Genomic DNA, 27,504 nt, shown 5'->3' on the forward strand with positions numbered 1-27,504 from the left:
TGTCTCTTAAACGTCGCTATCGTATCTGCTTCCACCACCTCCCCTGGCAGCAAGTTCCAGGCACTCACCACCCTCTGTGTAAAAAACCTGCCTCGCACATCCCCTCTAAACTTTGCCCCTCGCACCTTAAACCTATGTCCCCTAGTAACTGACTCTTCCACCCTGGGAAAAAGCTTCTGACTATCCACACTGTCCATGCCGCTCATAACTTTGTAAACCACTATCATGTCGCCCCTCCACCTCCGTCGTTCCAGTGAAAACAATCCGAGTTTTTCCAACCTCTCCTCATAGCTAATGCCCTCCAGACCAGGCAACATCCTGGTAAACCTCCTCTGTACCCTCTCCAAAGCCTCCACGTCCTTCTGGTTGTGTGGCGACCAGAATTGCACGCAATATTCTAAGTGTGGCCTAACTAAGGTTCTGTACAGCTGCAGCATGACTTGCCAATTTTTATACTCTATGCCCCGACCGATGAAGGCAAGCATGCCGAATGCCTTCTTGACTACCTTATCCACCTGCGTTGCCACTTTCAGTGACCTGTAGACCTGTTCGCCCAGATCTCTCTGCCTGTCAATACTCCTAAGGGTTCTGCCATTTACTGTATAATTCCCACCTGCATGATACCTTCCAAAATGCATTACCTCACATTTGTCCGGATTAAACTCCATCTGCCATTTCTCCGCCCAAGTCTCCAACCGATCTATATCCTGCCGTATCTTCTGACAATCCTCATGACTATCCGCAACTCTGCCAACCTTTGTGTCGTCCGCAAACTTACTAATCAGACCAGCTACATTTTCCTCCAAATCATTTATATATACTACAAACAGCAAAGGTCCCAGCACTGATCCGTGTGGAACACCACTAGTCAAATCCCTCCATTCAGAAAAACACCCATCCACTGCTACCCTCTGTCTTCTGTGACCGAGCCAGTTCTGTATCCATCTTGCCAGCTCACCTCTGATCCCGTGTGACTTCACCTTTTGCACCAGTCTGCCATGCGGGACCTTGTCAAAGGCTTTACTAAAGTCTATATAGACAACATCCACCGCCCTTCCCTCATCAATCATCTTCGTCACTTCCTCAAAAAACTCAATCAAATTAGTGAGACACGACCTCCCCTTCACAAAACCATGCTGTCTCTCGCTAACAAGTTCGTTTGTTTCCAAATGGGAGTAAATCCTGTCCCGAAGAATCCTCTCTAATAGTTTCCCTACCACTGACGTAAGGCTACCGGCTTATAATTTCCTGGATTATCCTTACCACCCTTCTTAAACAAAGGAACAACATTGGCTATTCTCCAGTCCTCTGGGACCTCACCTGTAGCCAATGAGGATGCAAAGATTTCTGTCAAGGCCCCAGCAATTTCTTCCCTTGCCTCCCTCAGTATTCTAGGGTAGATCCCATCAGGCCCGGGGGACTTATCTACCTTAATGCTTTGCAAGACACCCAACACCTCCTCCTTTTTGATAATGAGATGATTGAGACTATCTGCACTCCCTTCCCTAGGCTCATCATCCACCAAGTCCTTCTCCTTGGTGAATACTGATGCAAAGTACTCATTTAGCACCTCTCCCATTTCCTCTGGCTCCACGCATAGATTTCCAACTCTGTCCTTGAGTGGGCCAACCCTTTCCCTGGTTACCCTCTTGCTCTTTATATATGTATAAAAAGCCTTGGGATTTTCCTTAATCCTGTTTGCCAATGACTTTTCATGACCCCTTTTAGCCCTCCTAACTCCTTGCTTAAGTTCCTTCCTACTGTCTTTATATTCCTCAAGTGCTTCATCTGTTCCTAACCTTCCAGCCCTTACAAATGCTTCCTTTTTCTTTTTGACTAGGCTCACAATATCCCTCGTTATCCAAGCTTCCTGAAACTTGCCAAACTTGTCCTTCTTCCTCACAGGAACATGCTGGTCCTGGAGTCTGATCAGCTGACGTTTGAAAGACTCCCACATGTCAGATGTTGATTTACCCTCAAACAGACGCCCCCAATCTAAATTCTTCAGTTCCTGCCTAATATTGTTATAATTAGCCTTCCCCCAATTTAGCACCTTCACCCGAGGACTACTCTTATCCTTATCCACAAGTACCTTAAAACTTATGGAATTATGGTCACTGCTCCCGAAATGCTTCCCCACTGAAACTTCGACCACCTGCCCGGGCTCATTCCCCAATACCTGGTCCAGAATGGCCCCATCCCTAGTTGGACTATCTACATACTGTTTCAAGAAGCCCTCCTGGATGCTCCTCACAAATTCTGCCCCATCCAAGCCCCTAGCACTAAGTGAGTCCCAGTCAATAAAGGGGAAGTTAAAATTACCCACCACTACAACCCTGTTACCTTTGCATCTTTCCAAAATCTGTCTACATATCTGCTCCTCTACCTCCCGCTGGCTGTTGGGAGCCCTGTAGTAAACCCCCAACATCGTGACTGCACCCTTCATCTGGATCATATTTGACTGGCAAAGCTCAAAGAATGTTTGTTTTCCCTTTCTCTCTCTTTGAAATAAGAACCTATTTAAGTTTATCTTATTCATTTGATGTGGGCATCACTGGCTATACCAGCATTTATTGCCCATCCCTACTTGCCCTTGAGGCACACATGTAATTTACATGTAAAAGCTAAAGCAAACCAATTCCTGCCACAGACCATGTAAAACCTGATCTACCTCGGGTTTGACCAAACCCATTCCGTTTCTAGGCAAAATAGCGAAATTACTCCATGACCCTGAAGGTAATCAAACAAAACTCCAGGACTCATTCCAATTTCATAATATACCTTATTTAACATCTGATGTCATGGTGTGCCACACGTGCGGCTTGATTTTAACTCCCCGGCGGGAATGCGAATGGGAGCATTAGCTTGTGGGTTCAGGTGGTTTTTATCATGTCTGCGTTCAATATCTTTAAATTCATCCACTTCAAAAATATTTGCTTATTACTTAGCTTATTACTCCAGTTTTTCATGTTCTGCAACCTGATCACATCAGTTACCTTCACTTACAAGTATTATTAAAGTGCAAGAAATATGCTCTTCCATTTCACTTATGAATTGTGTGAACAATAGGAAACATAGGACCACATTCTGTGAAACTCCACTAGTCACTTACCTGAGACAGCACTGTTTATCATCTATCACTAAACAAGACCAACTACTGATTTAATCCATCAAGTTGATGCACCTTAACCTTTAAATACTTCACCAGCAGGACTTTCTCAATGACCATGACCACTAATTTAATTAATTCTTTGAAGTTAACATAAATTAGAGCAATTATTTGCCTGCAGTTTTTGAAGGCTGGTGTATGGTATGTATTAAACACATTTCCCATTTTCTCTCCTTCCAAGTATCTAAACTATTTACCTCCTAAAATGAAGTTTTTGCACTTCATTCACTCCCACAATTAACATTCGGATCCTTTCTGCTATCTACAAACTACCTTACTATTTGTCTCTGATTCTCATTTTAGTTATCCTCAACTGGCATTTGTACAACTCTCAGTCCTCACAACTCCTTTTATATGTTAAAATATTTCTGCTTTGCCTTTAAGTTAATTGTGACCTCTTAATTCAGCCACCGGTTTTTAACCATCATTTTTCTTGTGTTGAAAGCTTCTGTTGATGGGTCATGTCCCCATCCATTGTGACTGAGCTGAGGACTACCCAAACTACGGAAGGAGGTTTGGATGCTCGGGCAGAAACATAAACTGCCTACCTTCTGCTTCACAGCCAAGCTACTTGAAGGACATCTAACAGGATGTCATAAATATATTGACACAATTTATTTTGCTATTAAAGAGGCACTACTTCGGCTCACGTAGAGTGATAGCTGGAATAGTCACATTCATTGTGTTCTGAAAAACAGCAATTTTAAGTATGATTCAATGTTTCAACCTTATCATAAAATTATAGAATAGGTAAAGCACAGAAGGAGGCCATTTGGCCTGTCGAGCCCCTGGGGGCTCTCTGCAAGAGCAATTAAGCTCGTCCCATGGGGGAATGTAGCCCTGCAAATGTTTTCCCTTCAGGTGCCCATCCAATTTCCTTTTGAAAGCCACAATTGAATCTTCCTCCACCATCCTTTCAGGTAGTGTATTCTAGATGCTAAGCACTCTCTGCAAAAATAAAAGTTTTTCCTCATGTAGCTTTTGGTTCATTTGCCAATCACTTTAAATCAGTGTCTTGTGGTTCTTGACCCTTCTGTCAGCAAGAACAATTTCTCTCTATCTACTCTGTCTAGACCCCTCATGATTGTGTACATCTCTATCATATCTCCTCTCAACCTTCCCCTCTCTAAGGAAAACAACCTCAGCTTCTCCAATCTATGCATGTAACTGAAGTCCCTCATCCCTGGAATTATTCTCATGAATCTTTTCTGCACCTTCTTGTCATAAGATTTTTGTTTTTTTTTAAAACTAGGAGGTCTGTGCGCCTTTAAGACTGAAAATAAAAGACTGTGAACAGTGACTGAATGTTGACATTCGGTATTTGAAGTGCAGGCTGTAAACTTGTTTCCAAGCAACCAGAAATGTTTACGACTATCGTGTGTCTTCTGTTAAAAAAAACTGTTTCTTTCAGTTCTGCAGTGAAACAGAACAGAGAGAGAGAGCTGTGAGCTGGCTTGGAGCTGTGATTTACTGATAGACCAGAGAAAAAGACCTATTCACTCTGGAAATATGCTTTTCATTTCAAGTTGAAAAGTGCAACATTTAAGGTGAGGTTTTAACCTGCCTGAGAGACAGGAAAAGTCCCAGAAAAAAGAGGAGTTGCTACATTCTGTGGAGTAACACTCCTTTGCGAAGAGGAAGCCTGCATTGTTGAAGGTAGCAAAATTTCCCATTGTCTCCAGTCTCTGGAAAATCTCTGGCTCAAGGGTGGCCTTTTGTATCTTTGGAAGTTCCTGAAATCTCAAAGAAGGTTTCTACTGTTAGGCTGCTACTTTAAAGCTTAAATAGACCTGTTGCTACAACCTGTTGCTGAAAGAACTGTGTGATGCCTGCTACAGCCTTGAATGCTTACCCACCACAGACTGTTCATTAATGTCACCTGGAGACTTCAAGTGGCATCTGACTATGCCTTTTTCACCACTATCTACAGACTATCTACACTCCCTTCCCTAGGCTCATCATCCACCAAGTCCTTCTCCTTGGTGAATGCTGATGCGTGTCTTTTTTTCTATCAATCTGATAGTTTCATGCTTGCCATTGCTAATGCTAACTGACTAACTGTGTATTCCAGATTCATTTAATTAACTGGTGGGATCTGAACTTATGTCTCTGGATTACTAGGAACATAACCAAGAACTCTGCACCCCCTTCAGAATTATACCCTTTAGTTAATATTGCCTCTCCTTATTCCTCCTATTAAAATGTAACACTTTCCACTTTTCTGTATTAAATTCCATCTGCCCTTATGTGGTAAAATTGTACCACCATTTAGCAAATACAGAAAGAATCTTTGTCAATGAACAAAGATGATGTCTGTTCACTGAACCATATTAGTTGGGTGCGACAGGGAATAAAATCTTATGAAGAGGCAGATTCATTCATATATAGTTGCTTGTGTTATTTGAAGCGGTCTTAGCTGTATTATGGAACTAGAAATGAGAACTACAAAGGAAGAAATAATTCCCGGTTTGTAAATTACTGGAATTTCAATCTTTCAGCCTCTGCAGTCTTGGTGATTTGGTTGTTGACTGTGCTATCACCCTGCAACAGTATAACTGGTCATTATTATTCTGTACTCACATTTTGGAAATCAACACCAGCACCTAACTCCACCAAGAGTTTAGCCAGTTCTGTATCTTTTTTTCTGCAGCAAACGTGTAAGACTGTGTCGCCATTATCCTAGAAAATAAGTCAGAAGATTAGGTGCAGTTTTTTTTCATTTTAAAGGTTCCAACAGATACATAATATAAGTTTAAAAGTCATTTCCCTATAACTTCCAGTGAAAAATATCCATGTGAGCTCAACACAAAAGTAAAATACCGCAGATGCTGGAAATCCAAAATAAAAAGGGCGGCACAGTGGCGCAGTGGTTAGCACCGCAGCCTCACAGCTCCAGGGACCCGGGTTCGATTCCAGGTACTGCCTGTGTGGAGTTTGCAAGTTCTCCCTGTGTCTGTGTGGGTTTTCTCCGGGTGCTCCGGTTTCCTCCCACAAGCCAAAAGACTTGCAGGTAGATAGGTAAATTGGCCATTATAAATTGTCACTAGTGTAGGTAGGTAGGTGGTAGGGAAATATAGGGACAGGTGGGGATGTTTGGTAGGAATATGGGATTAGTGTAGGATAAGTATAAATGGGTGGTTGATGTTCGGCACAGACTCGGTGAGCCGAAGGGCCTGTTTCAGTGCTGTATCTCTAATCTAAATAAAAACAGAAAATGCCGGAAATACTCAGCAGGTAAGGCGGCATCTGTGAAGGGAGAAACAGAGTTAACATTTCACGTCAATATCCTTTAACTCTGCTCCTCTCTCCATCCATTTGAGCCCTCTCGGAGGTGCAGATGTCCGATATTAGCGCCATTTCATAATATACTGGATGCCAAGAGTGTTACAACCCTGTAACGTGCAGCATTTATAGAAGTCAATGGAACTAAGAATTGTGAGGGATGTGAAAGGGGCTGCTGATTCACTATCAGCCATTTTACACTATCACACAGAGTCAAAATACAGCCTGTATTGTCTACAAATCCAGTTCAGACCTTGCACAAGTGGTGCGAATCATCTTCAAAGCTAACAAAACAGTAGCAATATGAATTTTGCTGCTTTTGTGCTTGTCATTAGATAAAGGGTTGGGCAAGCAGCACTGGACTTCCAAAAGAACAGCACATACATAGAGTCATACAGCACTGAAACAGGCTCTTCGTCATAGAGCGATACAACACTGAAACAGGCCCTTTGGCCCACTGAGTGTGTGCTGACCAACAACCACCCATTTATACTAATCCTACATTAATCCCATATTCCCTACCACATCCCCACCATTCTCCTACCTATACTAGGGGCAATTTACAATGGTCAATTTACCTATCAACCTGCAAGTCTTTGGCTGTGGGAGGAAACCGGAGCACCCAGCAGAAATCCACACGGTCACAGGCAGAACTTGCAAACTCCAAACAGGCAGTACCCAGAACCAAACCCGGGTTGCTGGAGCTGTGAGGCTGCAGTGCTAACCACTGTGCCACTGTGCCGCACGACAGAGGCTTTACTGAATTTCATGCAAAAATTAAAGAATGAGCGCACCTAACAAAGCTGAGGGTCTCTGGGGAAACAATGCATTTGGATATGCACTTAAAGTGCCATAACCTGCAATCCAAGAGCTGGAAAGTGGGATCAGGCTGGAGAGCTCTTCTTTTGGTAGACATGATGGGCTGAATGGCCTCCTTCCTCGCCACAAATTTCTTTCTAACTCTGTACGTGCATATAAACTATTAAATCTCTAACTTCTTCCAATTCTGATGAAAGGTCATCAACCAGAAATGTTAACTCTGTTTCTCTCCCTGCAAATGCTGTCTGACCAGATGAGTATTTGCAGCATTTTCTGTTTTATTGCAGATTTCCAGCATCCACAGTATTTTAGTTGGGTCCTCGAACAACTCATCAGTCTCCTCAATCAGCAATTTAAGTACCTTGACAGTTTGCAAGGAAAATTTAGAATACAATGCAGCCAAAGTGTGCAAAATGATTGTGGTCTGCTGTATGTTGCATAATCTCAACATTGAGAAGAGGCTTTGCTTTGGATTCAATAAAGAATACACCTATCTCATGGCCTTAGAGGACAGAGGATTTTGACTCAGAACAGAACTTCAACAGAAAATGAGTTTGTATTAGCAGGAGAGATGAGGGTCAAATTATTTCAGTTGGGTAATCTGGTGGAATATCACAGAGTACAGTTTTATCTTCAGTATTTCCAGCACAGAACTTTGTGCACTGGGAACACGCATTGGGAGGTTGAATGGGCTTGCCCCATGATTTTCTTCCCTTTGATGACAAGCCTTACTGTATAGCTCCAACAATACTTGTCACAGACCATTGTTCAGTTCTACCTTCCTTTGTGTCTTGAGCTGTAGATCAGCATTAACACTAAGCAACTCCTTGCAGACTGCGATGTTACCGATTTCAACGCTAAGAAACAATGGAATGCAACCATCCTGTGGAAAGAGAACAAAGTGAGACCGAGTAAAGAAATAATGTAGAAAGAAAAGACATGCATTTATATAGCATATTTCACAGTGTCAAGATGACCTAAAGTGCTTTACAGCCAATGAAGAAGTTTTTGAAGTGTAGTCACTGTTTGAGGAAACATGGCAGCCAATTTCCACACAAGGTCCTACAAATGGCAATGGGATAATGAGCAGATAATCAGTTTTTTTTAGTACTGTTCACTGAGGGATAAATAATAGCCAAAATAGTGGTGAGTACTCCCCTGCTCTTCTGCAAATCATGGAATAGGATTTTTTACATCCATGTGAGCAACAGTCGAGGCCTCAGTTTAATGTCTCATCCAAAAGCTGACAACTCCAACAGTGCAGCTCTCCCTCAGCACTGTACTAAAATGTCAGCCTTGAGTTTTGGCCTCAAGTCCATGAACAAGGATTGGAACCCACAACCTCCTGACTCGAAGGCTACCAACTGAGCCACTGCTGACAAACGTATGTAAGATAAAAAGCAAGAAGGGAAAAAAGATATTTACCACAGACTGTCTAATTAGTTTTATTTTCAGTATTTGCAATGATAATTAGGGTGAAATCCTTGGCGACTATTAAAAATAAATTCATGCCCGTGCAGCAGTTCTGCAGCAAAAATGCATTATTTAACTTAAATTAAACTGAAGCAGCTGCACTGCAAAGGCAGTTTGTAAGTTGATAATCGTCATAAATGGGCCAAGTTTCGTATCCCAGGAACCAACAGGACTTTTAACTGAACTTTGAAGACAAGCTGGGAGCTGACATGAAATTATTCATATAGAGACACAGACGCAAACGAGTGACTTCATGAATATACTAGTCAAGAGACGCAATCAGACAACACAATGATATGCGTCTATCCAGGTTTAAGTGACTTAGCTCAACCATTTAACATGTGTAGCCAGACTGTAAATAGCACTTACAAGCTAACGAGCTGTGGGTTCCAGTATGTCTAGTTGACACTCACATCCCTTGGAAATGCTAATCCGAAAAATTGTTTCATTTGGGCAAAACTCATTCACCCATTTGATAATGTTGATAAGCCAGAATCTTCCCCATCAAAACATCTTCATATGTTAATGGTCTATTCATGAACACAAGATGTAGAATTGTTGTATGATTTAAGAAGTTTCAATGAAAAGCGGGAGGTGTTTGCATCAATCATTGTCACAAGTGTAATTTTTGTACTATGAGAAATGTGTGTTTAGGGACAAGAGCAGCAACCTGCAAAGATAATCGTGGGCAGACTTGATCATCCACGCAGATGGGATCATAATCCTCTGAGTGATCGATAGGGTGAGTGCAGTTCAGAAATTAAGAGACAGCATTTGCGAGTATTGATTCAACTTGAAGGGATGATGTTTGCAAGTTATCGGTGGTACAATAAACTGTTAAAAGAGTACCGAGTGTATTGAGTCGTGAGCTCTCACCATTTTCCCCACCCAACGGGTTAAGAGTCTAAGAGAAGAGGTGCAAGTTCACCTATCAACACTGTGTTGAAATTTCACCCCAAATTTGAATAGGCTTTAATAACCCCACCAAGTGTAAAACTCTTGTAAAACTCATGGCCTTTGGAAGTGATTTTTCTAGGGACTGGTATTTTTATAATTGATTAAAAGTTCATAATAGTACATGAGAATTAGTGTTGCCACTGCCTAGTTTTGGACTGGATAGTTTGTATTTAAGGCCAGAGATTTTTTTAAAGTGTAACCTCGATGTAAAGGGATAGATCCCCCAGTCAGGGTTACAACTAGGCATAAGTTGGATGATGCACAACTCCTTCACTCTGTTACTTGGAGAACTCCACTCACCTGATTTGAAGGAGTCAGCTTCATTTACAAAGTTTTAGACAAGCTCCTGGCCAACATTGGGCTGAGCTTTGGGAGCTTGTCCAGGAAAGGGTGTAGGAAAGCTCTTAAAATGTTGGTAGCAATTACAGAGGATGCTAATATTTTTAATGAAACATTCCGTGCTTTGCAAACACTCAATGGATGGCTCAATAAACACAGAGGCAGGAAACTCAGTGTAAGAACGTGCTTTTGTACACTTCGGAGAAGTGCAAAAACTTTCAGGCTATAATAGTGGGGGATTTCAACTACCCTAATATTAACTGGGTTAGAGGGGGCAGAATCTTTCAACTGAATTCAGGAGAACTTTTTTAGCCAGTATGAACCAAGCCCAACAAGAGAGGGGATGGTCCTGGACTTAGTTTTACGGAATGAAGCTGGACAGGTGGAAGGAGTATTAGTTGGGGAAGACTTTGGTTGAAGTGATCATAATTCAGTTAGATTTAGGGTAGATATAGAAAAAGACAAAGATAGACCAGGAATAAAAGTTCTCAATTGGGCAAAAGCTGATTTTCCTAAGCTGAGATGTGGTTTAGCTAAAGTGGACTGGAAACAGCTACTTGAAGTTAAATCAGTGCCCGATCAGTGGGAGGCAGTCAAGGAAGAGACAGTGAGGGTCAGAGCAAGTATGTTCCCTTAAAGAAAAAGGGTGGTACTAACAAACCCAGAGCCCCCTGGATGTCAAGTAGCTTAAAGGAGAAGATAAAAAAAAGGAAGCTTATGACAGATATCGAAGGCTCAGTACTGCAGAAAACCTAGAGTGTAGGGATGAAATTAAAAAGGAAATTAGGAAAGCAAAGAGAGGGCATGAAAAAATATTGGCAAATATTGGCTGGCACAGACACAATGGGCCGAAGGGCCTGTTTCTGTGCTGTATAACTCTATGATTCTAAATATAATCAAGGAAAATCCCCAAAATTTTTGTAACTACATAAAGAGCAAGAGGATAACCAAAGAAAGAGTAGGGCCTATTAGGGACCAGAAGCGTAACCTGCGTGTGGAGGCAGAGGATGTGGGTATGATTCTTAATGACTACTTTGCATCTGCTTTCACAAAAGAGAGGGATGATACAGACATTGAAATCAGGGAAGAGGAGTGTGAAATATTTGATGAAATTAACAAAGTGAGAGAGTAAGTATTTAACATCTTTGAAACTGGATAAATCCCCAGGCTCAGATGAAATATATCCTAGGCTGTTAAGGGAAGCAAGAGAAGAATTAGCTGAGACTCTGACCATCATTTTCTAATCCTCTCTGGTTACAGGTGTGGTGCCAGAGGATTGGAGGACAGTTAATGCACTATTGTTTAGAATGGGAGAAAGGGATAGACTGAGTAATTACAGGCCAGTCAGCCTAACCTCAGTGGTGGGAAACTTATTGGAAAAAATTCTGAGAGACAGGATAAATCTTCATTTAGAAAGATACGGATTAATCAAAGACAGACAGCATGGATTTGTTAAGGGAAGGTGGTGTCTGATTAATATGATTGAACGTTTTGAGGGGGTAACAAGGAGGTTGATGAGGGTAGTGCATTTGATGTGGTCTATATGGATTTTAGCAAGGCTTTTGATAACCTCCCACATGCCAGACTGGTCACGAAAGTAAAATCCCATGAGACCCCAGGCAAAGTAGCAAGTTGAATCCAAAATTGCTTCAGAGGCAGGAAGCAAAGGGTAATGGTTAATGGGTGTTTTTGTGACTGGAAGGCTGTTTCCAGTGGGGTGATTCAGTGCTCAGTATTATGTCCCTTGCTTTTTGTGCTAAATATCAATGATTTGGACTTGAATGTAATGGGTACGATTATGAAGTTTGCAGATTATACAAAAATTCATCATGTGGTTGATAATGAAGAAAAATGCTGTAGAAGTTAGCAATGGACCAGTCAGATGGATGGAACAGTGGCAAATGGAGTTCAATCTGGAGAAGTGTGAGGTATGGCATTTGGAGAAAGCTGACAAAGCAAGGGAATACACAATAAATGGTAGGATACTGAGAAATGTAGAGGAACAGAGGGACCTTGGAGTGCATGTTCACAAATCCTTCAAGGTGACTGGATGGGTAGATAAGGTGGTCAAGAAGGCATATGGGATACTTATCTTTATTAGCTAAGGCATGGGATATAAAAGCTGGGAGGTTAGGCTGGAACTGTATAAAACACTCGTTAGGCAACAGCTGGAGTACTCTGTGCAGTTCTGATTGCTACACTATAGGAAAGATGTGATTGCACTTAGAGAGGGTACAGAGGAGATTTACAAGGATATTGCCTGGATTGGAGAATCTTAATTATGAGGAAAGTTTGGATAGAGCAGGGTTGTTTTCTTTGGAACAGAGGAGGCTGAGGGGAGATCTAATTAAAGTGTATAAAATTATGAGGGGTTTAGATAGAGTGGATGGGAAGGCCCTATTCACCTTGTTTGAGGGGTCTATAACCAGAGGGCATAGATTTAGGTTAAGAGGTAGAAGGTTTAGAGGAGATTTCAGGGGAAATCTTTTCACCCAGCTGGTCGTGGGGGATCTGGAACTTACTGCCTGAAAGGCTGGTAGAGAGAGAAACCCTCATGACATTTAAAAAGTAGTTCGATATGCACTTGAAGTGCTGTAACCTACAAGGCTATGGACCAAGAACTTGAAAGTAGGATTAGGCTAGGTGGCTGTTTGTCGGTCTGTGTGCACACAATGGACCGAATGGTCTCCCTCCTTGCTGTAAATTTACATGATTCTATTTCTATGATTCTATGATTCTGTCTGTTAGATTGCTTATTTGTATTTCTTATTATTAGCAATGGTACGCACAGAGTTAATTACGATTTCTGTGAGCTGCCTCTAGAAAGTACGAAAAAACATCTTTCTAGCAAATGAAAATCAATAGGCATCTGAGTATTGGTTTCTCGAAACAAAGAGGAGATTAATATCTTAATGCAATTGAGTGTATGGTCATTTCAATCTCTTGTCCATCAAATTATTATAACAGCAATTCAATCTAAATGTCAGTATCTGGTGCATCTTTCAGAAACACTGCTTGAACGTTAACAAAATAACAGTGTGTTAATTTTTCGTTTGAACTAACACATGAAGTGAAGAATGGGGTCAAAGCCTGCGCGTGGGGATAGGACCATTGAGTCTTTGGTGGATAACCCTATGACCAAGGGTTCCAACTATAAGTTTATATTCGATTACCTGCACTGAGATCAGAAATCTACAACCCATAGCCAGCAGTGAAAATGGGCTAGCAGCTTCAAGCATCTAATATGTTGATACATCGAGGACGATAGTAAAGTTTATAATTAACAACATACAGAAAGACAAGAGTCTTAAGCCAATTAGGATAAAAGCTCTGGGAACTCATCCCCAATCTCTGCAGGAAAGTTCCAGCAGACTGCAGTAACTGGTACCACTAGTCACTGCTGGCCTCTCGACCTTCTGTAACTCAAGATGTTTTCCACTACCAGAAACGTGCTGTTCTGTACTTAGTTCTGATTGTTTACTTGTGTTATGTTAAGTAAACTGTCGATTGGTTTACGGCATGACTCTTTATCTGTGAGTTGACTGCCCACCAAAGATGAAGAGATTACATAGCCACAATGTGATGCATTCCAGTCAAATGCAAGGGATCTCTGTTCGAAACAAAGTTCTCAACATTATTGACCACGGATGATGGAACATTTTGGATCACAGAGGATGGAACGTCTGCTTACGTGTCAGCTTTGACTCAATAGTTTTTCAGTAGTCGCCTCTGAGTCAGAAGATTGTGTGCTCAAGTCTCACTCCAGAGACTTGAGCATGTAATTTAAGCTGATACTCCAGTGCAGCGTTGAAGGAGTGCTGCACTGTCAGAAATGCCGTCTTTCAGATGAGACATTAAACCAAAGCCCCATCCGCCCTCTCACATGGACGTAAAAGATCCAATGGCACTATTTCAAGGAACAGCAGTGGAGTTCTGGCCAATATTTATCCCTCGAACAACATCAATTTTGCTGCCCTATTTCTTACATTGCAGCAGTGACTACTTTTCAAAAGTAAAGCAAGTTGGAATCTCCTGAGGTTGTCAAAGGTGCTATATTACAAATTGGACGGTCGACACCTGGGCCGGACTGGAACCAATGTCCTTGGAGGTGCTTTTGCTAACGCTGTTGGGGAGGGTTTAAACTAATGTGGCAGGGGGATGGGAACCAATTGAGGTCAGTTGACAGTAAGGAGGTAGTAACAAAAGCCTGTAAGGAACTAGATAATGAAGTCAGTGTGACTAAGGGGAAGAGCAGGCAGGGAGCAGATGATGAATATAAAGGGATTGGTGGTCTGAGGTGCATTTGTTTTAATGCAAGAAGTGTAGTAGGTAAGGCAGATGAACTTAGGGCTTGGATTAGTACCTGGGAGTATGATGTTATTGCTATTACTGAGACTTGGTTGAGGGAAGGGCATGATTGGCAACTAAATATCCCAGGATATCGATGCTTCAGGCGGGATAGAGAGGGAGGTAAAAGGGGTGGAGGAGTTGCATTACTGGTCAAAGAGGATATCACAGCTGTGCTGAAGGAGGGCACTATGGAGGACTCGAGCAGTGAGGCAATATGGACAGAACTCAGAAATAGGAAGGGTGCGGTAACAATGTTGGGGCTGTACTACAGGCCTCCCAACAGCGAGCGTGAGATAGAGGTACAAATATGTAAACAGATTATGGAAAGATGTAGGAGCAACAGGGTGGTGGTGATAGGAGATTTTAATTTTCCCAACATTGACTGGGATTCGCTTAGTGTTAGAGGTCCAGATGGAGCAGAATTTGTAAGGAGCATCCAGGAGGGTTTTCTAGAGCAGTATGTAAATAGTCCAACTCGGAAAGGGGCCATACTGGACCTGGTGTTGGGGAATGAGCCCGGCCAGGTTGTTGAAGTTTCAGTAGGGGACTACTTTGGGAATAGTGATCACAATTCCGTAAGCTTTAAAATACTCATGGACAAAGACGAGAGTGGTCCTAAAGGAAGAGTACTAAATTGGGGGAAGGCCAACTATACCAAAATTCGGCAGGAGCTGGGAAATGCAGATTGGGAGCAGCTGTTTGAAGGTAAATCCACATGTGATATGTGGGAGGCTTTTAAAGAGAGGTTGATTAGCGTGCAGGAGAGACATGTTCCTGTGAAAATGAGGGATAGAAATGGCAAGATTAGGGAACCATGGATGACAGGTGAAATTGTGAGACTAGCTAAGAGGAAAAAGGAAGCATACATAAGGTCTAGGCGGCTGATGAAAGACGAAGCTTTGAAAGAATATCGGGAATGTAGGACCAATCTGAAACGAGGAATTAAGAGGGCTAAAAGGGGTCATGAAATATCTTTAGCAAACAGGGTTAAGGAAAATCCCAAAGCCTTTTATTCATATATAAGGAGAAAGAGGGTAACTCGAGAAAGGATTGGCCCACTAAAGGACAAAGGAGGAATGTTATGCTTGGACTCAGAGAAAATGGGTGAGATTCTAAACGAGTACTTTGCATCGGTATTCACCGAGGAGAGGGACATGACGGATGTTGAGGTTAGGAACAGATGTTTGATTACTCTAGGTCAAGTCGGCATAAGGAGGGAGGAGGTGTTGGGTATTCTAAAGGGCATTAAGGTGGACAAGTCCCCAGGTCCGGATGGGATCTATCCCAGGTTACTGAGGGAAGCGAGAGAGGAAATAGCTGGGGCCTTAACAGATATCTTTGCAGCATCCTTAAACACGGGTGAGGTCCCGGAGGACTGGAGAATTGCTAATGTTGTCCCCTTGTTTAAGAAGGGTAGCAGGGATAATCCAGGTAATTATAGACCGGTGAGCCTGACGTCAGTGGTAGGGAAGCTGCTGGAGAAGATACTGAGGGATAGGATCTATTCCCATTTGGAAGAAAATGGGCTCATCAGTGATAGGCAACATGGTTTTGTGCAGGGAAGGTCATGTCTTACCAACTTAATAGAATTCTTTGAGGAAGTGACAAAGTTGATTGATGAGGGAAGGGCTGTCGATGTCATATACATGGACTTCAGTAAGGCGTTTGATAAGGTTCCCCATGGCAGGCTGATGGAGAAAGTGAAGGCGCTTGGGGTCCAAGGTGTACTAGCTAGATGGATAAAGAACTGGCTGGGCAACAGGAGACAGAGAGTAGCAGTAGAAGGGAGTTTCTCAAAATGGAGACGTGTGACCAGTGGTGTTCCACAGGGATCCGTGCTGGGACCACTGTTGTTTGTGATATACATTAATGATTTGGAGGAAAGTATAGGTGGACTGATTAGCAAGTTTGCAGACGACACTAAGATTGGTGGAGTAGCAGATAGTGAAGGGGACTATCAGAGAATACAGCAGAATATAGATAGATTGGAGAGTTGGGCAGAGAAATGGCAGATGGAGTTCAATCAGGGCAAATGCGAGGTGATGCATTTTGGAAGATCCAATTCAAGAGTGAACTATACAGTAAATGGAAAAGTCCTGGGGAAAATTGATGTCCAGAGAGATTTGGGTGTTCAGGTCCACTGTTCCCTGAAGGTGGCAACGCAGGTAAATAGAGTGGTCAAGAAGGCATACGGCATGCTTTCCTTCATCGGACGGGGCATTGAGTACAAGAGTTGGCAGGTCATGTTACAGTTGTATAGGACTTTGGTTCGGCCACATTTGGAATACTGCGTGCAGTTCTGGTCGCCACATTATCAAAAGGATGTGGATGCTTTGGAGAGGGTGCAGAGGAGGTTCACCAGGATGTTGCCTGGTATGGAGGGCGCTAGCTATGAAGAGAGGTTGAGTAGATTAGGATTATTTTCATTAGAAAGACGGAGGTTGAGGGGGGACCTGATTGAGGTGTACAAAATCATGAGAGGTATAGACAGGGTGGATAACAAGAGGCTTTTTCCCAGAGTGGGGGTTTCAATTACTAGAGGACACGAGTTCAAAGTGAAAGGGGAAAAGTTTAGGGGGGATATGCGTGGAAAGTTCTTTACGCAGAGGGTGGTGGGCACCTGGAACGCATTGCCAGCGGAGGTGGTAGATGCGGGCACGATGGAGTCTTTTAAGATGTATCTAGACAGATACATGAATGGGCAGGAAGAAAAGAGATACAGAACCTTAGAAAATAGGCGACATGTTTAGAGAGAGGACCTGGATCGGCGCAGGCTTGGAGGGCCGAAGGGCCTGTTCCTGTGCTGTAATTATCTTTGTTCTTTGTTCTTTTGTTTAAATGCAAGTCTTTCTTTTCTTCTTTCTAATTGGAATTCTGGGTAATATTTATTCTGAGGAGCAAATCTAACAGAAAATACTGAAATACAAACTGAAAATGCCAGAAATACTCAAAGACGGTCAGGCAGCATCTGTGGAGAGAGAAACTGAGTTAACCAGCAGAATTCTCCCAGCCCCGTAGTAGCGGGCTTGCAGGTGTGAGGGCCAGGAAAATGGGGGATGGCCATGTCAGGATGGCTCCCTGATGCATTCCCGCTGTTGGGGAAGTTTTCCAGGACTGGGCGGAGACCCGGATCGACTGTCCACTCCATTGAGGCAGGCTGCCAATTGACATAATCAAGGAGCCAATTAGGGACAATTTAGAGGGCCCACTGGCATTTTGTCAGTGGCAGAACGGCCCCCTGGTGCGTGATGAGGCATTGATAGCCCGCCCGCCATCCTCAGTAGGATGTCGAGCATAGAGGCTGCCAATTTGGAGGCTGCCTCTGGGAATATTGCAGAGCCGGTCTCACTGCTGGAAAGTGTGAGCTTGAGACACACATTTAGCCCGGACGTTGGGGTCCCAAAGCCCAGGGTAAAATCCTGTACAGCATTTCGGGTCCATGACCTTTCATCAGAACTGGAAATAGCAATAATGGGTTGCCAGGTGTTGAAACAGTGCTCTAACATTCTGTTTGATGGTCAATGAAGTGGAGGTTGTGCAGAATGAGGTTTCTGTGAGAGAGTGGCGCTGCTTTCCATTCTAGAGGACTCATAATATCATTGGAGAGCACTGCAGCATGTCTGGAGGGAGGCCGAGAAAGAAAATTTGAGGTCTTAGCTGGCTATTACTGCCACTGGCAATGCCAGCCTTAAATCGGGACCTGTACAGGCTGGATGGGTTGCACCTGAACAGAGCTTGGTAAAATTTCCTTGCGGGTGATTTGCTAGTGCTATTGGGAAGGCTTTAAACTAACTTGGCAGGGGTTTGGAAACCAGGAGGAAATATCAGACAAGGATACCAAGGTCCACAGAATACTGGTAGAGATAGATAGCACTAGAGTAGAGAATGCTAAGTTATTAGGTGGAGTCAGAGTAAGGGAGAAAGTAAAAAAGTCTAAATCAGGGTTAATGTGTAATTATGTGAATGCACGGAGTGTTGTTAATAAGATTAGTGAGTTACAGGCGCAGATTGACATGTGGAAATATGATGTTGCGGCTATAACAGAGACCTAGCTCAAGGAAGGGCAAGACTAGATATTGAATATTACTGGATACAAGGTGTTCAGGAAAGATAGGAAAGGGAAAAAAGGGGGAGGGGTGCCGGTATTGATTATGGAGAGTATTGCAGTGCTGGAGAAAGAGGATGTCCCAGAGGGGTCGAGGACAGAATCAATTTGGCTCGAGCTAAGGAACAAAAAAGGTGCAGTTACATTGCTCGGTGTTGTCTATAGGCCACCAACTAGCGGGAAAGACATGGAGGAACAAATTTACAAGAAAATTACAGAGAGGTGCAAAATTTATAGGGTAGTTATATGGGGGACTTTAATTATCCAAACATAGACTGGGATAGTAGTATTGTAAAGGGCAGTGAGGGGCAGGAGTTCCTAGAGTGTGTTCAGGAAAATTTTCTACCGCAATATGTTTCTAGTCAACGAGAAAGGAAGCACTGCTGGACCTGGTTCTTGGGAATGAGGTGGGCCAAGTGGATCAAGTGTCAGTAGGAGATCATTTATGGGACAGTGATTATTGTATCACAAGTTTTAGGCTGACTATGGAAAAGGACAAAGAGCAATCTAGAGTAAGAATAATTAACTGGGGGAAAGCCAACTTCAATGGGGTAAGAACAGGGGCGAATAAATTGGATTCAAAAAGTGACAGGAAAAACAGTAGCTGAACAATGGGCGACCTTCAAAGAAGAGATAGTTTGGGCCCAGTCAAGTATGTTCCCTTGAAGGGGAAAGGTAGGTCAAAAGCTCCCTCGATGATAAAAGAGGTGGAGATTAAGATAAAGAAGACAAAGTGTGCTTATGACAGCTGCCAGGTAGAAAATACTATTCAGAACCAGGCTGAATATAGAAGTCCTAGAGGGGAAGTGAAAAAGCAAAGAGAGAGCATGAAAAGAGACTGGCAGCTAACATTAAAGTGAATACCAGAGTTTTCTATAGACATATAAATAGTAAAATGGTGGTAAAAGGAGGGGTTGGGCCGATTAGGGACCAGAAAGGAAATTTATGCATGGTGGCAGAGCGCACAGCTGAGGTATTAATTTTTTTTAAAATTCATTCATGGGATGTGGGCCTCGCTGGATAGGCCAGCATTTATTCCCCATCCCTAATTGCCCTTGACAAGATGGTGATGAGCTGCCTTCTTAAACCGCTGCAGTCCATGGGAGATAGATACACCCACAGTGCTGTCAGGAAGGGAGTTCCAGGATTTTGACCCAGCGACAGTGAAGGAACGGCGATATAGTTCTAAGTCAGGATGGTGTGCGACTTGGAGGGGAACTTGCAGATGCATTTGCTCCCCTTATCCTTCTAGTTGGTAGAGGTTGCGGGTTTGGAAGGTGCTGTCCAAGGAGCCTTGGTGCATTGCTACAGTGCATCTTGTAGATGGTATGCACTGCTGCCACTGTGCATCGGTGGTGGAGGGAGTGAATGTTTGTTGATGGGGTGCCAATCAAGCGGGCTGCTTTGTCCTGGATGGTGCCGAGTTTCTTGAGTGTTGTTGGAGCTGCACCCTTTCAGGCAAGTGGAGTGTATTCCATCACACTGCTGACCTGTGCCTTGCAGATGGTGGACAGGCTTTGGGGAGTCAGAAGGAGAGTTACTCAATGCAGGATTCCTAGCCTCTGACCTGCTTTTGTAGCACGGTATTGATATGGCTACTCCAGTTCAGTTTCTGGTCAACGGTGGCCCCTAGGATGTTGATAGTGGGGGATTCAGTGATGGTAATGCCATTGAATGTCAAAGGGAGATGGTTAGATTCTCTCTTGTTGAAGATGGTCATTGCCTGTTACTTGTGTGGCACAAATGTTACTTGCCATTTATCAGCCCAAACCTGGATATTGTCCAGGTCTTGTTGCATTTCTACACGGACTGCTTCAGTATCTGAGGAGTCACGAATAGTGCTGAACATTGTGAAATCATCAGCAAACATCCCTACTTCTGACCTGATGGTTGAAAGAAGGTCATTGATGAAGCTTCTGAAGATGGTTGGGCCTAGGACACTACCTTGAGGAACTCCTGCAGTGATGTCCTGGAGCTCAGATGATTGACCTCCAACAATCACAACCATTTTACTTTGCGCTAGGTATGACTCCAACCAGCGTGGAGTTTTCCCCCTGATTCCCATTGACTTCAGTTTTGCTAGGGCTCCTTGATGCCATACTCGGTCAAATGTTGCTTTGATGTCAGGGGTAGTCACTCTCACCTCACCTCTTGAGTTCAGCTCTTTTGCCCATGTTTGAACCAAGGCTGTAATGAGGTAAGGAGTTGAGTGGCCCTGGCAGAACCCAAACTGAGCATCACTGAGCAGGTTATTGTTAAGCAAGTGCCGTTTGATGGCACTGTGGATGACACCTTCCATCACTTTACTGATGATTGAGAGTAGGCTGATAGGGTGGTAATTGACCAGGTTTTTGTGTATAGGACATACCTGGGCAATTTTCCACATTGCCGGGTAGATGCCAGTGTTGTAGCTGTATTGGAACAGCTTGGCTAGGGATGCAGCAAGTTCTGGAGCACAGGTCTTCGGTACTATTGCCGGAATATTGTCAGGGCCCATAGCCTTTGCAGGATCAAGTGCCTTCAGTCGTTACTTGATATCATGCAGAGTGAATCAAATTGGCTGAAGTCTGGCATCTGTGATGCTGGGGATTTCAGGAGGAGGCCGAGATGGATCATCAACTCCGCACTTCTGGCTTAAGATTGTTGCAAATGCTTCAGCCTTATCTTTCGCACTGATGTGCTGGGCTCCCCCATCATTGAGAATGGGGATATTTGTGGAGCCACCTCCTCCAGTTAGTTGTTTAATTGTTCACCACCATTCACAACTGGATGTGGCAGGACTGCAGAGCTTAGATCTGATCCGTTGGTTATGCAATCGCTTAGCGCTATCGCATGCTGCTTACATAGTTTGGCACGCAGATAGTCCTGTATTGTAAATTCACCAGGTTGACACCTCATTTTGAGGTATACCTGGTGCTGCTCCTGGCATACCCTCCTGCACCATTGAACCAGGGTTGGTCTCCTGGCTTGATGATAATGGTAGAGTAGGGGATATGCCGGGCCAGGAGGTTACAGATTGTGGTTGAGTACAATTCTGCTGTTGCTGATGGCCCACAGCGCCTCATGGATGCCCAGTTTTGCATTGCTAGATCTGTTCAAAATCTATCCCATTTAGCATGGTGGTGGTGCCACACAGCACGATGTAGGGTATCCTCAATGTGAAGGCGGGACCATCTCCACAAGGACTGTGCGGTGGTCACTCCTACCATGGACAGATGCAGCTGCGGCAGGCAGACTGGTGAGGACGAGGTCAAGTATGTTTTTCCCTCACCACCTGCCATATACCCAGTCTAGCAGCTATGTCCTTTAGGACTCGGCCAGCTCGGTAAGTGGTGGTGCTACCGAGCCACTATTGGTGATGGACATTGCAGTCCCCCACCCAGAGTATATTTTGTGCTCTTGCCACCCTCAGTGCTTCCTCCAAGTGGTGTTCAACATGGAGGAGTACTGACATCAGCTGAGGGAGGATGGTAGGTGGTAATCAGCAGGACGTTTCCTTGACCATGTTTGACCTGATGCCATGAGACATCATGGGGTCCGGAGTTGAGGACTCCCAGGGCAACTCCCTCCCAACTGTATACCACTTTGCCGCCACCTCTGCTGGGTCTGTCCTGCCGGTGGGTCAGGACATACCGGGGGATGGTGATGGCAGTGTCTGGGACCTTGTCTGTTAGCTATGATTCCATGAGTATGACTATGTCAGGCTGTTGCTTGACTAGTCTGTGGGACAGCTCTCCCAACTTTGGCACAAGCCCCCAGATGTTAGCAAGCTGATGATTCAGTATTCCTCCATGTTGACCACCACTTGCAGGAAGCACTGAGGGGAGCAAAGGCACAAAATGTACTCTGGGTGGGGGACTTCAATGTCCATCACCAATAGTGGCTCGCTAGCACCACCACTGACTGAGCTGGCCGAGTCCTAAAGGACATAGCTGCTAGACTGGGTATATGGCAGGTGGTGAGGGAAAAACATACTTGACCTCACCAGTCTGCATGAACGACAGGGCTGGGTTTGCTGTTGCCGTTTCCTGTGCCTAGGTCAATGCTGGGTGGTCTGTCTAGTTTCATTCTTTTTTATTGATTTTGCAGTGGTTAGATACAACTGAGTGGCTTGCTAGGCTATTTCAGAGGGCATGTAAGAGTCAACCACATTGCTGTGGGTGTGGAGTCACATGAGGTAATGACAGCAGCTTTCCTTCCCTAAAGGGCATTAGTGAACCAGATGGGTTTTTACAACAATCAATAATGATTTCATGGCCATCATTAAACTAGCTTCTAGTTCCAGATTTATTAACTGAATTCAAATTCCACCTTCCGCTGTGGTGGGATTTGAACCTATGTCTCCAGATCAATACTCCGGGTGTTAGGGTTACTATCCCACTGACAATACCACTACACCACCACCTCTGTCATTACCAAGGAAGAAGATGTTACCCAGGCAATGGCGAAAGAGGAAGTAATTCATACACCAAGAGGGTTTAGAATTGATAAAGGAGGATGTATTAGATAGGCTGTCTGTACTTAAAGGGAATAAAGTACCAGGACCAGATGAGATGCATCCAAGGATACTGAGGGAAGTGAGAGTGGAAATCACAGAGGTGCTGGCCATAATTTTTCAGTCTTCCTTAGACTAGGTGCTAGAGGACGGGAGAATTGCAAACATTACACCCTTGTTAAAAAGGGTGTTAAAGATAAGCCTAACAACTGCAGGCCAGTCAGTTTAACTTTGCTGGTGGGGATAACTGTAGAAAGAATAATTCGGGACAAAATTATTAGTCACACAGACAAATGCGGGTTAATTAACGAAATCCAGATTTCTTAAGGGAAAATCATGTTTAATTAACTTGCTGACGTTTTTGAGGAGGTAACAGAGAGGGTTGATGAGGGCAATGCGGTTGACCATCTATAAGGTGCTGAAACCTGCGGGGCCAGGGACCAGGTGCTGGAAGGTGGGATAGGTTTGGGTGGATAGCTTATTCGGCCAGTGCAGACACGATTGGCTGATTGGCCTCCTTCTGTGCTGTATTTTCTTCTATGTTCCTGTTCTATGTTCGATGTGGTGTCCATGGACTTTCAAAAGGCCTTTGATACAGTGCCACACAACAGACTTGTGAGCAAAGTTACAGCTCATGGAATAAAAGGGATGGTATCAACATGGACATGGAATTGGCTGAGTTGACAGAAAACAAAGAGTAGTGGTTAATTGATGTTCTTTGGGCTGGAGGAAGGTTTGTAGTGGAGTTCCCCTGGGGTCAGTGTTGGGACCCTTGCTTTTCCTGATATATATTCATGACCTAGACCTTGGTGTACAGGGTACAATTTCAAAGTTTGCAGATGATATGAAACTTGGAAGCATTGCGAACTGTGAGGAAGAAAGTGTGGAACTGCAAAAGGACATAGACAAGTTGGTGGAATGGGCAGACAGGTGGCAGATGAAGATCAATGCAGAGAAATGCATTTTGGTAAGAAGAACATGGAGAGAAAACATAAAATAAAGGGTATAATTCTAAAGTGAGTGCAGCAGCAGAGGGACCTGGGTGTATATGTGCACAAATCATTGAAGGTGGAAGGACAGGTTGAGAGAGCTGTTAATAAAGCATACAGTATCCTGGGCTTTATTAATCGGGACATAGAGTACAAGAGCAAAGCAGTTATGTAAAACATGCATAAGACACTAGTTTGGCCTCTGCTGGAGTATTGTGTCCAGTTCTGTGCGCCTCATTTTAGGAAAGATGCAAGGGCACTGGAGAGAGTACAGAAAAGCTTCATGAGAATGGTTTCAGGGATGAGTAACTTCAGCTATGAAGGTAGATTGGAGAAGTTAGAACTGTTTTTCTTGGAGATGAGAAAGCTGAGAGGAGATTTGATAGAAGTATTCAGAATCATGAGGGGTCCGGACAGAGTAGACAGGGAGAAACTGTTCCCACTTGTGAAAGGATCGAGAACGAGAGGGCACAGATTTAAAGTAATGGGTAAGAGAAGCAAAAGTTGGGTGGCAGGCGACCACAGTCTGTCTCTGGTACAGTCTGATCTGCTGGGCATTTTACAACTCTTCTTCTTTCAAAACAAAACAAGACCAACTAAATAAAAACAGGAAAGAAACAATGAAAATAGCTGCAGAAATAGCCTCAAGATTCTACTACAGCTCTTACTCATAGACTCATAGAGTTATACAGCACAGAAACAGGCCCTTTGGCCCATCGTGTCTGTGCCAGCCATACAACACCCAACTATTCTAATCCCATATTCCTGCACTTGGCCCACAGCCTTGTATGCTATGACGTTTCAAGTGGTCATCTAAATACTTAAATGTTGTGAGGGTTCCTGCCTCCACCACCTCTTCAGGCAGAGAGATCCAGATTCCAACCACCCTCTGGGTAATAAAATGCTTCCTCAAATCCCCCTTAAACCTCCTGCCCCTTACCCTAAATCTATGCCCCCTGGTTCTTGACCCCTCCGCTAAGGGAAAAAGTTTCTTCCTATCTAACCTATCAATGCCCCTCATAATCTTGTATACCTCAATCAGGACCCCCTCAGCCTTCTCTGCTCTAAGGAAAACAACCCTAGCCTTTTCAGTCTCTCTTCATAGCTGAAATGCTCCAGCCCAGGCAACATCCTGGTGAATCTCCTCTGCACCCTCTCCAGTGTAATCACATCCTTCCTATAGTGTGGTGACCAGAACTGTACACAGTATTCCAGCTGTGGCCTAACTAGCATTTTATATAGCTCCATCATAACCTCCCTGCTCTGATATTCTATGCCTTGGCTAATAAAGGCAAGTATCCCATATGCCTTCCGAACCGCCTTATCTACCTGTGCTGCTGCCTTCAGTGATCTATGGACAAGTACACCAAGGTCCTTCTGACTTTCTGTACTTCCTAAGGTCCTACCATCCATTGTATATTCCCCCTTGCCTTGTTAGTCCTCCCAAAATGCATTACCTCACACTCCTCAGGATTAAATTCCATTTGCCACTGCTCCACCCATCTTACCAGCCCATTGAGATCTCCCTGTAATCTAAGGCTTTCCTCCTCACTATTTACAACACCACCAATTTTCGTATCAACTGCGAACTTACTGATCATACCTCCTATATTCACGACTAAATCTTTAATGTACACTACAAACAGCAAGGGTCCCAGCACCGATCCCTGTGGTACACCACTGGTCACAGGCTTCCAATCGCAAAAACAGCCCTCAACCATTACCCTCTGCCTCCTGCCACTAAGCCAATTTTGGATCCAATTTGCCAAATTGCCCTGGATCCCATGGGCTCTTACCTTCTTAACTAATCTCCCATGCGGGACCTTATCAAAAATCTTACTGAAATCAATGTATACTACATCTACTGCTTTACCCTCATCGATACATCTAGTTACCTCCTCGAAAAATTCAATCAAGTTAGTTAGACACGATCTCCCCCCGATAAAGCCATGCTGACTATCCCTGATTAATCCCTACCTCTCCAAGTGGAGATTAATCCTGTCCCTCAGAATTTTTTCCAATAGTTTCCCAACCACTGATGTTAGACTCACTGGCCTGTAATTATCTGGTTTATCCCTACTACGCTTCTTAAATAATGGTACCACATTCATTGTCTTCCAGTCCTCTGGTACCTCTCCTGCGGTCAGAGAGGATTTGAAAATTTGTGTCAAAGCCCCTGCTATCTCCTCCCTTGCCTCACATAACAGCCTGGGATACATCTCATCTGGGCCTCAAGATTTATCCACTTTTAAGCCCGCTAAAACAGCTAATATTTCCTCCCTTTCAATGTTAATATGCTCAAGTATATCACAATCCCCCTCCCTGATCTCTACACTGACATCGTCCTTCTCCAAAGTGAACACAGATGAAAAGTAATCATTTAAAACCTCACCTATGTCCTCCAGCTCCACACACTGATTGCCATTTTGGTCCCTAATGGGCCCTACCCTTTCCCTGGTTATCCTCTTTCCCTTAATATACTTATAAAACGCCTTGGGATTTTCCATTATCTTGCCCGCCAGTGTTTTTTCATGTCCCCTCTTCGTTCTCCCGATTACTTTTTTAAGTGCCACCCTACACTTTCTATACTCCTCTAGTGCCTCCGCTGTTTTCAGCACTCTGAATATGCCGTAAGCTTCCTTTTTTTCCTGATCCAATCCTCTATATCCCTTGATATCCAGGGTTCCCTGGGCCTGTTAGTCCTACCATTCACCTTAATGGGTACATGTTGGCTCAGAACTCTCACAATTTCCTCTTTGAATGACTCCCACTGATGTGCTGTAGACTTTCCTACAAGTAGCTGCTCCCAGTCAACTTTGGGCAGATTATGTTTTATCATATTGAAATTGACCTTCCCCCAATTCAGTTCCGGTCCATCTTTGTCCTTTTCCATAACTACCTTAAATCTTACAGAGTTATGGTCACTGTCCCCGAACTGCATCCCCACTATCACTTCTACCACTTCACCGGCTTCATTCCCTAGGATTAGGTCCAGTACTGCCCCTTCTCTTGTAGGACTTTCTACATACTGGCTCAAAAAGCTCTCCTGTATGCATTTTAAAAATTTTGCCCCTTTTAAGCCTTTTGCACGAAGAATATCCCAGTTAATATTGGGGAAGTTGAAATCCCCTACTATTATTACCCTATTATTTTTACACCTCTCAGAGATTTGCCTACATATCTGTTCCTCTATCTCTCCCTGACTGCTTGGAGGCCTGTAGTACATGCCCAGCCAAGTGATTGCCTCCTTTTTGTTTTTAAGTTCTACCCAAATGGCCTAGTTTGAGGAACCTTCAAAGATGTCATCCCTCCTTACTGCAGTAATTGACTCCTTGATCAACAGTACATTGCCACCTTGTCTATTATCCCCTCCCTTGTCGTGCCTGAAGATTCTATACCCTGGAATATTGAGCTGCCAGTCCTGTCCCTCCCTCAACCATGTCTCTGTGATAGCAATAATATCATAATCCCATGTGCTAATCAACGCCCTCAATTCATCTGCCTTACTAGTAAGACTCCTTGCATT

At 43.8% G+C, this 27,504-nt stretch overlaps 1 protein-coding gene across 6 annotated transcripts in view; it reads right to left on the minus strand.

The window, feature by feature from the left end:
- The window catches only part of trpn1 (transient receptor potential cation channel, subfamily N, member 1), a 375,819-nt gene that overhangs the window by 169,273 nt on the left and 179,042 nt on the right, over positions 1-27,504 (minus strand). For all 6 annotated transcript variants that reach the window (XM_068031339.1, XM_068031338.1, XM_068031337.1 and 3 more), the window contains 2 exons: positions 8,049-8,153; positions 5,750-5,848 (listed from right to left, as the gene is read on the minus strand). In XM_068031339.1, coding sequence (XP_067887440.1) covers positions 5,750-5,848; positions 8,049-8,153 — 204 coding nt within the window. The remainder of the gene's footprint in view (positions 1-5,749; positions 5,849-8,048; positions 8,154-27,504) is intronic.

Source organism: Heterodontus francisci, chromosome 5 (assembly GCF_036365525.1).
Source record: "Heterodontus francisci isolate sHetFra1 chromosome 5, sHetFra1.hap1, whole genome shotgun sequence".
Classification (NCBI taxonomy): Eukaryota; Metazoa; Chordata; class Chondrichthyes; order Heterodontiformes; family Heterodontidae; genus Heterodontus; species Heterodontus francisci.